Genomic DNA, 15,106 nt, shown 5'->3' with positions numbered 1-15,106 from the left:
CTGTTGCGGGTTCCCTGCCATATTGTGTTCTTATTGTATTCTGTAAGTTGTTGATCATTATTGTAACGTATTATCTTTTGGCGAATCTAATAAAATAATAATAATAATAATAATAATAATAATGACAATAATAAAAATAATAATAATAATAATCTTTATTGAGGAAATCAATTTCACTAATAAGGGATTTACAAAAGAGTCCTCGAAAATTAAAAAAGAACAAAAAAAAAAATGAAAAATAAAGACTAATATATGAATACATAAAAATTAGACTAAAGACAATTTAGTTTTCTTAACACGCTATTAAAACTACTTAATGATGGGCTTTGTCTAATTCAAAGGTCTAATAAAAAAAAATATTGTTTAAATAAGCAGTGGCATCTCTGAAAAACCCCTGGGCTTAGACCTCAACGATCATTTCTTTAATCTCGGTTTTAATAATCGTTACCTATGATTATCCAGTGGAAAAAGCAAACAAGGCCTACCCCTCGGAAATGTTAGTAATGGCCTGTTACGTTACTTTTACATGCAGGAATTTCAATCTTTTGGGAATTAGAAATACTCATATTTGGTACGTATTCTAGTTGGCCAGCTTGAATGTTTGGCAGTTGACTGTTGTCTTGGAGGCGCATAAATGGAAGAAAAGGGGAAATTATGAGGATGAGTAGACACAATTGACGTATGAAGGGGCCCACTTATCTGCAATCAGAGGAGAAGAAAGGAAAATCACAGGTTGATCCCGAAGCCGTCTCTACTCTTTTCCTTGTGAAAGCTGAGTCGTTGTGTTTAATTACCATTCAACTCGAAAAGTCAAACCTCCGTTTCATGGTTTCACGTTTTTATCAGACAGAGTTTCTCTAAACGTATGTACACTAAAAGGCGGTGCGACCCGGATGTGCAGAAAACCAACAACTTTATTACTAATCTTAAAGAAAACCTCTACTAATGAAATAAGTTAACGTTAAATTGTTGGAACTGCAATCTTAATTTACATTTTGTTGGAAAACATAGAAATAATATTTCTGTGTTGGACTTAAAAGGATTTCATTATTGCTCATTTCCGCTCTTAAATTTCGTGGTCGCCGCCAAGTTGGATTTCATGACGTAAGACGGTTGTTCAAATGTTTCACACAAAAAAACTTCCGCCCACTGAATAGTGACATTCGTATAACGTCACAAAATAAAAAAATGGCGGCGCGCGGGAAATTTAAAAGCGAAAAGAGACGATAATCATATCTAATTTTTAGCACACTTGAATGTTATTTCTGCTTTTCAAACTAAAATTTGTGGCAAGGTTTTGAAGCACGATCAAAGTCGGACCCATTTGACAAAACATGACAGTCCCCGATGAGAAACCGCCCTTCATTTGCGTTAATTACGAATGGATTTTTCTCTCAGAGTGCAAAGACTCAGAGCTATAAATGTGACAGCCATCTGATGAACGCCATTTGAAAATCTAGGCTTTCTTTAAATCCGGGTGATTGTTCAGAACAAGAATTTTAGTATAGAAATCAACATTAATTGCAGCCATTCAAAAAGTACTCCCTTATCCTAGAAGTCTTTCTAATTTTGCTGATCACTCAACTTAAACTTAATTGGAAGTTTTCAATTATTCTTTATATACAACTATGTGCAACTACGTCTGCTTACATGAAGGACCTCACGGTGACAGGAGAGCCTGTCTCCACCTACCTAACTGGGCTATCCTGAGTTCGCCAACTTTTTTTTTACAAAAACTTTATTTAATAGTCTCTATCGATGCTTTAGTAAGGTAGTCCCTATATTTTTTACTTCCCTTTTCAAGAAGACGTGGAAGTTAAACTGGGAAATTCATGATTTCGTTTATTTTAGCGCATCCTGATATTGTTCCTGTGTTTACAAACTGAATACTAACAAAAGTGTGATCTTGTGATCTAAACCTTGTAAATGAATACATCTGTCATTTAAAACACAACATCACATTTCTTACATAAGCCATTTCAAAAGCATGACCTGTCCGTCAGACCGTAACCGTGCTCCCGGAACCAAACAGATTTTCAGTAGGATCTTCAGGATACCGCCTGCTCACGAACAAAGAAAATATAAGTCTCTTTACAAAACGCACTGGAGTGTTTGCATCAGTTAGACTGCGTCACCATTCTAGAACCAGAAGGAATAGAAATTTTTTGCATTTATGGACGAGCTATGTATTGGCTCGGCTGGAAGGAATTAGTCTACGTGGGTCATAAATGATGGATAAGAGAATTGACACTGCAGTTTGTGAAAGTGCTGAATGAACCCATGAATTTCCCTCTGAGCGTTAGCCCTAGTAAGAAAATGGGCGATGGCACGAGGCAAAAATGCGGGGCACCCGACCCCCGTGTAAACAGAGCCTTACTGTGCATTTTGACTCCACCCATGAACAGTTAGTGTTTGAAACTGTTTCAGGTTTTAACTAAAGTACACGTAACGTTCAATGCAAGATATACAGATTATCGTGGAATCCAAGCTAATGTTCATTACGCGAGGTTGCAAAGTTCGCACGGAAAAATTACGCAGATTTTTTTAGTTAATAAAAAAAAAACAGCAAGTCAAAACTACTCTCTCTGAAGTCAACGAGCTAAGTAAGCGAAGCCATAGTAAACGGCAAAGGTTTTTTTTCGGCACTCAAATTGAGGACCACTCCGCTAACGATAATGAAAAATTCGGGCAGGAGTGCGAGGGATTGTCGTCAAAATTGATTCACTGCTTCCTTACAATCAATCAATCAATAAATCAATCAATCAATCAATCAATCGATCGATCGATCGATCAATCAATCAATCAATCAGACGTCTGTTGACTGAGAATTCAGGTGCGTGCCGCATACTCTGGTGCTCTGAACAGAGCTGGTGACATCATGTACATTGTGCAGTGTGATGCTACAAAACGGTGGCTGTCATCGATGCTTTTTACAGTTCTCTTCAAAACGGTGTACATTGAGCGCGCTGTCCACGCCGATATGATTGGCGAGCTGAGTCGAAGTCACCTATCGCCCACTGTATATTCTTGAGGTCACGGTAGCAGGAAGCTGTGCTTGCGTGCTGTTCTCCAAACAATTTTGTTTGGACGTTTATGGCGCGCTGCGTTGACTGGAGGGCAGAGGTATAGTCACCAAGCTCATACTGTGTGACTCCGAGTGAATGGTAACTTTCAGCGGTTTTCGCATGTTCCTCTCCAAACAGTTTTCTTCTAACATTTAATGCGTGTTGATGTGACTGGAGAGCAGAACTGAGGTCACATAGTTTGAGTTGCGTGACTCCAATTGCTTGATAACTATCAGCGGTTTCCGCATGTTCTTCTCCAAAAAGTCTTCTTCTAACATCTAACGCGTGCTGGTGTGACTGGAGGGCAGAGGTGTAGTCACCAAGCTTATACTCTGTGACCCCGAGTAAGTAGTAACTTGCAGCCGTACTTTGATTTTCTTCTCCAAACAGCTTGCGGAAAACATCTAACGAGCGTTGAAGTGACTGGAGAGCAGAGGTGTAGTCACAAAGGTGATATTGTGTGAACCCGATCTCATGGTAACTATCAGCTGTTTTTGTATGTTCTTCCCCAAACAGTTTTCTTCTAACATCTAACGCGCGCTGGTGTGACTGAAGAGCAGAGGTGTAGTCACCAAGCTGATGTTGTGTGACCCCGATCTTATGGTAACTATCAGCTATTTTTGTATGTTCTTCCCCAAACAGTTTTCTTGAAACATCTAACGCGCGCTGGTGTGACTGTAAAGCAGAGGTGTAGTCACCAAGGTGATATTGTGTGACCCCGATCTCATGGTAACTATCAGCTGTGTTTGCATGTTCTTCCCCAAACAGTTTTCTTCTAACATCTAACGCATGCTGATGTGACTGGAGAGCAGAGGTGTAGTCACTAACCTTATGCTGTGTGACCCCGAGTAAGTAGTAACTAGCAGCCGTACTTGAATGTTCTTCTCCAAACAGCTTGCGGAAAACATCTAACGAGCGTTGAAGTGACTGGAGAGCAGAACGGAGGTCACCTATTTTGAGTTGCATGACTCCAATGGCTTGATGACTATCAGCGGTGGCCGCATGTTCTTCTCCAAACAGTTTTCGTCTAACATCTAACGCGTACTTGAGTGACTGAAAAGCCGAATTTAAATCCCCTAAACGAAGTTGTGTGATCCCAAGCTTACAATAACTATCAGCTGTGCGTGCGTGTTCTTCCCCAAACAGTTTTCTTCTAACATCTAACGCGCGCTGGTGTGACTGTAAAGCAGAGGTGTAGTCACCAAGGTGATCTTGTGTGACCCCGATCTCATGGTAACTATCAGCTGTGTTTGCATGTTCTTCCCCAAACAGTTTTCTTCTAACATCTAACGCGTGCTGATGTAACTGGAAAGCAGAGGTGTAGTCACTAAGCTGATTCTGTGTGACCCCGAGTAAGTAGTAACTAGCAGCCGTACTTGGATGTTCTTCTCCAAAACGTTTGCGGAAAACATCTAACGAGCGTTGAAGTGACTTGAGAGCAGAACTGAGGTCACATAGTTTGAGTTGCGTGATTCCAATGGTTTGATAACTATCAGCTGTGCTCGCATGTTCCTCTCCGAAGAGTGTTCTTCGAATATCGAGCGCGCGGTGGAGTGACCGCAGAGCTGAGTTAGAGTCACCTAATTCGTGCTGCGTCCTCCCGAGATCACAGTAAATACAAGCTGTGCTTGCATGTTCTTCTCCAAACAGTTTTCTTCTGACATCTAACGCGTGCTGCTGTGACTGGAGGGCAGAGGTGTAGTCACCAAACTCATGCTGTGTGACCCCGATTAAATGGTAACTATCAGCTGTGCTTGCATGTTCCTCTCCAAACAGCTTTCTTCTCACATCTAACGCGCGCTGCTCTGATTGGAGAGCAGAAGTGTAGTCACCTAATGCGTGTTGTGCGATGCCTAGTTCATGGTAACAATTAGCCGTGCTAGCATTTTCTTCTCCAAGCAACGTTAATGTTATGTCAAGCCCACGCTGGTGTGCCTGAAGAGACTCCTGATAGTTCCTTTTACTGTAGTGGAGCATACCAAGGTCATAGTAACACTTGGCAAGAGCTTTGCTGTGTCGTTGGCCGGACATCTCAGAGTTTTTCTTGAGTGCTGTTTCATGGTAACCGATTCGTTCCTCATAGAGTCTTACTGGGTCGTCAACTTGATTGAAAGTCGCTAGAATATAAAGAACCTTGCGATAGAAATTGAAAAAACCGAAGGATATTTGGGCTTCAGTCTCGATTTCTCGTAGTGTTTGACGTAGAAAATCACTACAATATTGCCTCGTGTCAGTGTCACAAAAATACTTTGATGCTTGGCAAAGAAGATAGATAACTAGTAATTTAAGTGGCTGATTCTGAACGATCTTTGTGTCTTCTTGATGGTTCTTTTCATTGTCAGTTTTATTTGCCTGTTCCTCTATGGGTGAGACGATGAGTAGTTGTGTGTCTCCCACTGCATTACATTTCTGCAGTGCCTTGTTGTAAAAGTCAGATGAACTTGACAAGTTATTTTGTAAGTTATAATAAACAACAAGGATCTGAAAAATGACAAGCTTGAGGACTGTCTGTTGGGGACTGTCGTTTAGTAGCAAACTTGACTTCTCTAAGCAGTGAATTCCGCTCTTGATATTTCCAGAAACAAGGTGACATATGCCAGAATAACACAAGCTCTTCCCTTTGTCTTCGTTAAATGGCAAGGGAGGAGTTGTCGACTCAGAGATTTGAAGGATTTTCATTGGTTCGGTGAGCAGATGCATCAAACTTCCCCCTTCGCTATTACTAACTTCCTCAAACGCCTGTGAAACAAGTAATCGGCGGGCGTATAAGTTAGTTTTTTCAAGCTGGCTTGCGGCCTCAATTGCTGAATTGTAGATATTGGAGAATTTTTCTCCTTCTAAGAAACAAAGGGTACCCAAAAACAGTTCTGCTTCTGCTAAAATTTGGAACACATCATCAGCTATTTCAGGATCTGAACAACCCTCTTCTAGGCTTTGAAACATATTTTCATCGTCTTCATAAAATGCAATGAATGCCGACATGGAATGACCAGTTAGAAAATCTTCATTAAGTTTCTTGAAACGTGAAACGTGGAATCTAAAGAAGCGCCTTTTTGAGTTGTGCATAATCTCATTCATTTGATGCTCTCCCTTTTCTCTAGAAAATGATTGGATGAGTTTATGCATGGAGTACGACCCTGATTTCGAACTTGACTCGATAAGAGATTTTCTCCAAAGCCGCTGTAATATCTTCTTGGTCTCAAAAGTTCTTGTGTTACCCAAAACAGCTGCAGCAATCTCTGTACTAAAATTTTCAGGAAGAATACACAAGGACACCAATGCTTCTTTTTCTTGTGCAGAGAGTCTCTGGAAAGAGGAGTCAAAAAGAACCTGCAATCGGTGATCTGTTGGATAATCTGGGTTGTCCAACATCTCAGCGATACTTTCGGTATCGGTCCCCATGAAATCATCTAGAAACTGGCTTGTCTGGGAAGTATCGTCGGAAATTGATGAACACAAAAGCTTTATAGCTAAAGGAACATGCCCGCAGATTTGGGTAACTCGATTGCAGTCGGAGGTGCAGGCAGTTGGAAGTAGCTTGTGAACAAGGGCTTTGGAGGAGGCTCCGTCTAATGGTCCTACTCTTAAAGACTTGTGGCTTCGAAAATGCAAGTTCATAAATTCGAAAGACTCCCTCGTTGTTACAATGAGTGTCAACTTTTCATTTTGCCAGAGAATTTCTTCGAGAAGCCGTACGACGTCTGTCTTCACATTCAGCAAGCCACTTTCTAACAGATCATCAGCATTATCAAGAATAACTACAATACGTTCTGAAATCTCGCTTACGTGCTGGTAAAGCTCATCTTCAGGGGATAGAGCCGATGACTGATGATTTGTAGTGAATTGTCTGAAAGCCCTAAGGAGCTTTGATTTCAGATCTGCAACTGACTGAAGTGATCTCAACGAAACGAAACAGACAGGCAATCCTTGAGATTGAAGTTCATGTCCCACTGCGATCGCAACTGAAGTTTTTCCAAATCCTGGTGAGCCCCAGATCGACACGAATCGCGAAGATTCAGAAATCACCTGTCTGATGATCTCCTGGCACTCGCTCTGGCGGCCAGTAAAGTTAGGAACCAATGAAGGAAGGAATGATCTTGGTAACGACTTGTTCGTACCTTCGAAAGACAAAGCACAAAAGCAATCTTCAAAACGTTTTTAAATACTGAGGTCAACACTTAAAACCTCTTCATCCCTTTCTCTTACGCTTACCAGCTTTGTAACGTCCCCACTCAAATGGAAGTTAGATTCATTCGTTTAGGCGCCCCCCTCTCCCTAACATATTGTCCCGTGCTGATATAGTCTCAAATTTAGACCGAATTTAAGTTGCTATTGCTCCCTGTAGCGTAGTAAAAATGTAGAATGTAAGTAAAACTACAGATATTTCAGAGGTGGGTGTTTTGAACCGAGCATAATGCAAAACAAAGTTGAAACCTTTGTCAAGGTAAACATTGAGCAAGATTTTAAAAAGTCGTTCACATGCTTGGTCCAGTAAAACTGTACAGTCTTCTTAATTTTGTACTACAAGCAGCAGTTATTTGTCCTTGAAAGAAAATTCATTCTGCTACTCGTTTGGTCTTCTTAATCTTCACACTGGGGTGTCAAAGGGATAGAACTGAATTTCAGTATTACGAAGGAGTACGTGTTACACGTATATAAGGGAACAACAAAACGCCCCTTGCATTCATAATATAAGTCTGCGTTGATTGAACTTCTTTGTGATTATTTCAATTCGTTCAACTTAAACAATGTAGCCAAACTAAATTGGCAGTAATGGCATTCAAGGTAGTAAACAAAATGAAAAATTCACCGTAATGTGCTCTCATTGTCCACAAACTTTGAAAAGGTCGTTGCCGTTTTCAGAACGAAGACAGGAAAGGAATTTACCAAAATCCATAACACACTTGTAGAGCAACTATTTTGCTCATTAAATCCCATAGTTTTGTGACGTTCTCTTTGACGCCTTGAGAGGGGGTTTCCATATTAGGAGCAAGAGGTTTCCTCTACCCTAAAACAGTTTCTCATCGATAAACAGTGAAACCCCAGTAGGAAACTTGATTACCATAACAGCTTCTTGTCCTTACATATGTCTTATTCTAACCAATTTACTTCGCATAAGATGAATTTGAGTACTACGGACGTTAGCCGTATTATTTTGAAGGAGCGCTATAGTCGCAATCTTGGATTTTAAAGCAGAGGAAGATTGGGGAGAGTAGGGAGTGCGACCAGGGTGGGGGGGGGGGGGGGAGGGGGAGGGGGGATCAAGCTAACAGAATATGAAGGGGGCAGATCCGTTACCGTTATAAAGGAAATGTACTGTAATTTACTAATTCCTAATACAAGCGTTTCTGTTTCCTATCGAGGCTTATTTAAGCATGGTACCTGGATTTTTTGAGTGATCATCACCAACATTTTGCGCTTCCCTCAGCTCGTCGATCTTTCCTTCCAAGATGGCGATGTCTTCTTTGCTAGCGGTCCCTCCTTCCAATTCCTGCTTCAACTCGTCCATAGCTGAGCTTATATCCTCCAAAATCCTTGTCCCCTGCTCATCAATCTTTTGCTCCAACATGGCGATGTCTTCTTTGTTTGGAACATCGCTTTCCATTTTCTGTTTCATCGCAGCTGTGTTCGATCTTAACTCGTTGATATCTGAACTCACATTTTCAAGTATCTCGTTCGCACGAGTATCCCTCCCATCAGCTTCGTTTTTCGCTTTTATTAACTGTTCGAGTTTTTGCTCCAACATGGCGATGTCTTCTTTGTCAGCAGTATCGCTTTCCACTCTACGCTTTATGGCAGTGGACAGCGCTGTCAACTCGCTGATATCTGAGCTCATAGCTTCCAGAAACTTGATGTACGCCTGAAACTCCACCCTCAAACGCTGTTTCAACTTATCGACTTCATTTGTAGGAAAATGTGATTCAGTCATACTTTCAACAGCATCAATCACAGCTGTCGTAGCTCCAAGAGCTTTAAATGCATCTTTGGCGTGTTGCACACGTTGGTCAAATGTTATTTTGTCCATCTCCGAGGTTGTCGAATGGCACAGCGAGTTCCTTAGAAGTCGAAGTTGATCAATCGCAAGTGCAAATGTTTCAGCATTGTTTCTACTTGGGCTCACAACAGATGCATGGAAATTTCCACGACGTACACCACGGGACTTTACGTACAAATCACTGAGTGTTCTATGGCGACCTGAGCTATCTGGTAAGGCAAAGGACTGCGCAAAGATGGTGGCCTGGAATAAGGCAGTGCAATCCCATTCATTGTAAGACAGGTGTGTAGGAACTCTGGTTGTACCACCCTCTATGGACACAAACAGATTTCTCACAGCAAGGGAGTCATCCCAGCGCTGGAATCCAGGGCGATGTCCAAAGGTGTTGTCCCACATGGTTTTAAAAGTCTGGCGTAACGCTTTGGGGAATTCATTTAAAACGAGGGAAGAAAACTTGAAGTAATTTAATTCTTTATCTCGGTAAGGCCTCAAAGCCATCTCGTATCAACATTTGTCACAAACGATACGGATCCAACTGGTCCTGAATTTACTGAAACCAATGATACCAGAGAATAAATTGTATTTAATGCCTACTGAAAACCGCAATTCCTATAAATGCTTCAAAGTCAAACCGGCGCTATCCCAAAAGAGAAGTGTTTAAACTTTTTTAATTAAATCAGTGAGCGAAGGGCTTGCTCTTTTGATCATAAACCTCTTTATTCTAAAACAAGAGACCTTTTCACGGTTTATGTCGTCCTGTTCTTGATTGCGGGGGGAGGGATGGAGGGGGTAGACACCATTAACATTACTGTAACGTGTGACATCTCCGTCGACGTAATTCTAATTTCCGGAGGTCTAACAGTGGACAAAACAGAAGAAAAAGACAGCGTTTTAGATTACGATTCACCAAAAAGTGATGAGGATTCGGTGGTTGGGAGAATTCGAGACAGTAATGCAAACCCGAGACGCAGTCGAGGGTTTGCATAGCTTTTGAGAATCCTCCCAACTGCCCGAGTGTTTAGATGCGTGTTTTCATTGGCTAGTAGCAAATATGATAGTCCAGAGCGTGTACTGAGAACATCTTTTTCAATCAAGAAATAAATAAACTAAATTTCCCTTCATTTGTTGAATTATTTTTTTAGAAATATTTTATAAAAGCAATAGAGGACTTTTTTCCCTTTTAGGGAAAAATTTAGGAAAATTTTCTCCATTTCCTTAACAGTTGTACTTGAAATTACTTTGCGAGTCTCGCGAAAGCTTTCAAATGTTTTCAAACTTGCGGCCGGGAGACACAGAAAGCGTGACGTCGCGACCGTGTTTACATACTCTCACCTAAACACACCTATCGACCAATGAGAGCGCGCGTACTATCTCAAATATTTCATAAAATGGTATATTTTTTCCCAGCCTGGTGAATGAATGAAAATGATGTATTATTCTAGAAAGTGACAAAGGCATACTCGGAAAAAAGAAATCCGAGTGCTCCTATCAGGAGTCGAACCTAAGACCTTATCAAAATCAAAATCTATTATCGGCGCTTATATCACGAGGGAAGGGACCCCCTAATCTCTACCTGTGTGACGTCAAATCATCATTTGATTTGTTCATTAGACCTGAATTAAATTCTGCTCTATCCTAGAAGGGATGTTTTTGTCCACTATTGTGGCGGCCATATTGTTTATCGTTATCGTAATGCAATTTCCGATATAACGATAAGTAGCGTATTCTGACAAGTGAATACGGAAACGACATCACGCTATCTTTGGGACTCAAACTATTCCATTAGCTAGAACAGTTTAAAAATCTGCAACGCATACAATGGGAATAAATGCGGCTACATTAAGCATCCCGCAAAAATGCCATTAGGGACATCTTGTTATTGACATGCAATGGGAAAGGGAAAGAAGGCCCAATTTTTACTAATGCTAATGATGGAGGAGTGTGATCTATCTGTGAGCCAACGCACAGATCAAAGATCGAATGAATAGTTTTGCGCCCACTAGCCTTTCACAGAGAGGCCTCCACGGTACTTACTGATTCGCTAGTGGTAGCTTCAGTCCAGTAGCTTCATGCAGCTCTGAAAGATGTTCGGTAGAGATGCATTGACTGGTGTACAGGATAACTGCAACGAAAGCAAAATGATTCACTCAAGCGCATTGCAAGTCTCTTTCAAACTCTTATCTGGATTTACATTCCCACACGACTAAAAAAAGGTGGCGTGATTCTCTCAGGTATTGTTTCAGCTCTCTGATTAGGGGGTTTCCCTTTAATAGTTTTTTTTTTTTTGCACTAACGTTGATCTGTGAGGGGTATGGACTGAGCAAAATAGCAATTTGCAAAAATCAAACGTAAAACTACTAGACTCAGAGTCGAGGTAGAATTTGAAATAGTTATAAAGCGCGTAAATCCAGTTCGAGTTTTCTAAGATTGAAGAAGACAGTGCATATTTTTCCCTTTCCCGCCCCCTTCCCCCCCCCCCCCCCCCCACGCCCACGAAGGAATAATGTGGAAAGGGAGAACTACATGAGTAGTCTCCTCGCCTTTATCACGCGCGATGCCCCGAAGGCAGCCTGTGTCTAAAACTGGGCTGCATATCTTTTTATTCTTCGTCGTTCGTCTTTTTTTTCTTCGTCTTGTTCGCTATTGTGGCGGCCATATTGTTTACATGTTTTAGTCTCAACTATGCTGTTTTTAAATAGAAAAGTAACCCTTTTGAAGCGTTAAATCGAACGAATAGTTTCTAAGAAGCACTCGACAGTTAAAACGGTGGAAATTGGAGAGTTCCTGGCAAAGGAATCATGCCTTATATTATTTGACAGTTGTAACACCCCAATGCGAGGAGGAAAGGTCATTGATAAACTAAAGCACACATCACATCACTTTGTCGAATTGGTTCCTAAACGCTACTGGAAATTCACTCCTCAAAAAGATTATAGGTTTTATTGTCAATTTGTACTGAAAGTTTTCATTTAGGAAAGCTTTTTGGCTGTTTTTGTTTGTTTTTGTTTGTTTTTTTTTTGTTTTGTTTTTGTTTGAAACGAGAATAATTTGTTATCTTACACCAGAAGCCATTTCCGAATAATATAATGCAATTGATAAATAGGAAATATAAATAGCCCTGAATAGCGCGTGAGTCTGCCCCTGTTATGACGTTTTCAGAAAGAACTTCCCGGTTTGATCTCGAGTACCGCAACCCAATATTTCAATTGGGAAGGGAGAATAGCTTTTAAAATCTGCGAAGCGTACAATGGAAATAAATCAGTCAAAGCATCACGCGCAAATGCCAGTATAGGTATCTTGTAGTCAGGACAACTAAGGTGATCTACATTCCAACACGTACTGTGCCTCGTTTGTTTGTTCTGGAACTAAAACTAAATCATCTAAGGTCGTGTAAGTTCGTGGGCTCAGAAGAGAAGTGTTTATCTGACGGCACTGAACAGACCCTTCTTGCATCAGATCGTTGCGATCACGAGGGTGCTCTTCGTACGTTTTCGGAAAATATAAATTCTATTACACGGGATGCCCGCAGGGTAGGCCGTGTCTAGGTTTAGGTCGGGTATCTTTTTACGCGGGATGCCCTGAAGGGGCATACCGTGTCTAAAAACGGGTCGATTTCTTTTTTTTTTCTTCGTCGTAGCCACAAATCGGTACATTAATTTATTACGCGGGATGCCCTGAAGGGGCATACCGTGTCTAAAAACGGGTCGATTTCTTTTTTTTTTCTTCCTCGTAGCTACAAATCTGTACATTAATTTATTCATTAAACTCTCCCCTCTCCTACTCGGGATGTATTGTTCTGATTGTCTTCAACAAAAGCAGGCCAATCAAAATCCTTTTTTGTCGCTTATATCGCGAGAGAGGGGTACCACTCACCCCTACCTGTGTGATGTCAAAGCATCATTTGATTTATTTATCAAATCCGGATTAAATTTGGCGCCATATTGTTAACATGTTGTGGACTCAAGTGTGCCGTTTTAAAACGGAAATTTCACCATTTTGAAGCGGCGAATCGAAAGAATAACTTCTAAGAAGCACTCGACATCTAAAACGGTGGAAATTGGAGAGTTCCTGGCGAAGGAATCGTGCTTTCTTTGACAGTCTTAGACCACGATTGCAGACAGAAAAGAGGTCATTGAGAAGCTTACGTTATCGCAATGAAATTCCCGCAATTTCCCTTGAAACCCTGAGTAGCGTAACACAAGGGAAACAACGTAACGCGATCTTCGTGACTCAAACTATTCCATTAGCAAGGATTGTTTTATAAATCTGCGAAACATACAGTTGGAATAAATGAATCAGCCACAGCATCACGCGTAATGCCAGTATAGCAGGCATCTTGTTTTTTTTGTTCTTCCTCGTAGCCACAAATCTGGACATTAATTTATACATTAAACTCTGTCCTCTCTTAGTGGGGATGTATTGTTCTGATTGTCTTCAACAACAGCAGGCCAATCAAAATCCATTCTTGTCGCTTATATCGCGAGGGAGGGGACCCACTCACCCCTACCTGTGTGACGTCAATGCATCATTTGAAATATTTATTAAAGACGGATTAAATTGACGCGCCATATTGTTTAAACATGTTGTGGACTCAAGTGTACCGTTTTAAAACGGAAATTTCACCATTTTTAAAGCGGTAAATCGAAAGAATAACTTCTGAGAAGCACCCGACACGTAAAACGGTGGAAATTGGTGAGTTCTTAGCGAAGGAATCGTGCTTTGTTTGACAGTCTTAGACCACGACGCGAGACTGAAAAGAGGTCATTGAGAAGCTTACGTTATCGTAATGGAATTTTACAAATTTCCGCTGATAGTCTGAGTCGCGTAACACAAGGGAAACAACGTAACGCGATCGTCGTAACTCAAACTATTCCATTAGCAAGGATAGTTTTATCAATCGGCGAAGCATACAGTTGGAATAAATGAATCAGCCCCAGCATCACGCGTAATGCCAGTATAGCAGGCATCTTGTTCACTAAACTCTCCCCTCTCCTACTCGGGATGTATTGTTCTGATTGTCTTCAACAACAGCAGGCCAATCAAAATCCATCATGATGAGCTTAACTCGACTCAGGAATTCGCGACTGGACGTCTCACGAAAATTAAATTTGCGGTCTAGAAATCCATCAACGAAGGCGCGAAAGGTGTTTCGAGGTCAGAAAAGTGTTAATGTGTTTAGGATCGATCAGATTGTATTTGAAATTAACTTAACTAATGATAAGCAAAACAAAATAGTTAATGTTTTATCGAATGACCATTTAAAGCAGCGAGATGAATTTTGCGGGAAAGACAAATCCATTTCAATTCGCGCGCGTGCCCAAACAATGGCGCACATTGCAGAGGCACGGAACAATTTTTCGCTTCATCGGATTTATGGATCACCTCCGAACAGGGGAAAACGATGATACAGTCCTTTGAGTTTTTTCCAAGCGATATCTGTCGCGTTCGGTCGGCGAGTTGTGGCGGAAAATTGGAGAGCACGTTCCGAGGCAGTCGTCGTCTACCTGTGATGGATTTTTGTCTTGAGACAGATGCTTGCAAGCGAGTTGTGGAGACAATAAACAATGTTGATATCGGAGAAATCGGTGATGCAAGCCTTCCCGGCGCAGTACAAGCTCTCGATCGAACGCCAAAATCGTGAAGAATCGACGTTCTATCGGGGAAAAGTAACGGGATATTGAAATTTCGATCTTGGCGGCTAATTAAAACTGCACCAAATACACACGCTATGGGATCACAAGTCGCGGACACCTCTGCAACGCGTTGCTCAATCGACAGAATCGCGTCTTCAACTTCCCTTGGTCCCGTAAAGAAGAAAAGGCAACTAAAATCTGAGGTGTTTAATTTAAGCGATACACTTAAGGGCATTAATTTGCCTAAAAAAAAGTATATGTTTAAATTACGTCATACACTGGGGAATTAATTTGCCTGTGTTTAAATAAGCGACACACTCAGGGCATTAATTTGTTAACCTGTTCGTGTTTATAATTTAAGCGATCAGACACACTGGGGCATTAATTTGCCTGTGTTTAAATTAAGCAATACA

General features: G+C 41.1%; 3 protein-coding genes and 1 pseudogene across 4 annotated transcripts in view; 1 reads left to right on the top strand and 3 right to left on the bottom strand.

Annotated features, from left to right (window-relative positions):
* The window catches only part of LOC146478312 (uncharacterized), a 175,554-nt pseudogene that overhangs the window by 59,127 nt on the left and 101,321 nt on the right, over window positions 1-15,106 (bottom strand). Inside the window, exon 4 of the transcript XR_014865102.1 lies at window positions 11,095-11,182. The product of XR_014865102.1 is annotated as an uncharacterized LOC146478312 (transcript). The remainder of the gene's footprint in view (window positions 1-11,094; window positions 11,183-15,106) is intronic.
* LOC146478317 (uncharacterized) overlaps window positions 1-15,106 on the bottom strand; it is a 65,125-nt gene that overhangs the window by 15,045 nt on the left and 34,974 nt on the right. The gene's annotated exons all lie outside the window — the stretch shown is intronic.
* Window positions 1-15,106, top strand: part of LOC146478318 (microfibril-associated glycoprotein 4-like) — a 193,619-nt gene that overhangs the window by 161,705 nt on the left and 16,808 nt on the right. The gene's annotated exons all lie outside the window — the stretch shown is intronic.
* Window positions 895-9,994, bottom strand: LOC146478319 (uncharacterized). Its single transcript, XM_085111845.1, has 2 exons — window positions 8,448-9,994; window positions 895-7,183 (listed from the first exon to the last, which is right to left on the bottom strand). Exons 1-2 carry the CDS (start codon window positions 9,556-9,558, stop codon window positions 2,943-2,945), a joined length of 5,352 nt encoding a protein of 1,783 aa, XP_084967971.1. The 5' UTR covers window positions 9,559-9,994; the 3' UTR covers window positions 895-2,942.

Source organism: Pavona decussata, unplaced genomic scaffold (assembly GCF_977016875.1).
Source record: "Pavona decussata unplaced genomic scaffold, jaPavDecu1.1 SCAFFOLD_64, whole genome shotgun sequence".
NCBI classification, from domain to species: Eukaryota; Metazoa; Cnidaria; class Anthozoa; order Scleractinia; family Agariciidae; genus Pavona; species Pavona decussata.
Note: the sequence above shows the minus strand (reverse complement) of the source record. Positions and strands in the feature narration are given on the sequence as shown.

Bases quoted from the DNA above. Each gene is read 5' to 3' on its own strand.
- LOC146478319 (XM_085111845.1), bottom strand. From the start codon at position 9,558: ATGGCTTTGAGGCCTTACCGAGATAAAGAATTAAATTACTTCAAGTTT. The intron at 7,184-8,447 runs GTACCATGCTTA...TGTCTTTCGAAG, and splicing joins TGATCACTCAAAAAATCCAG to GTACGAACAAGTCGTTACCA.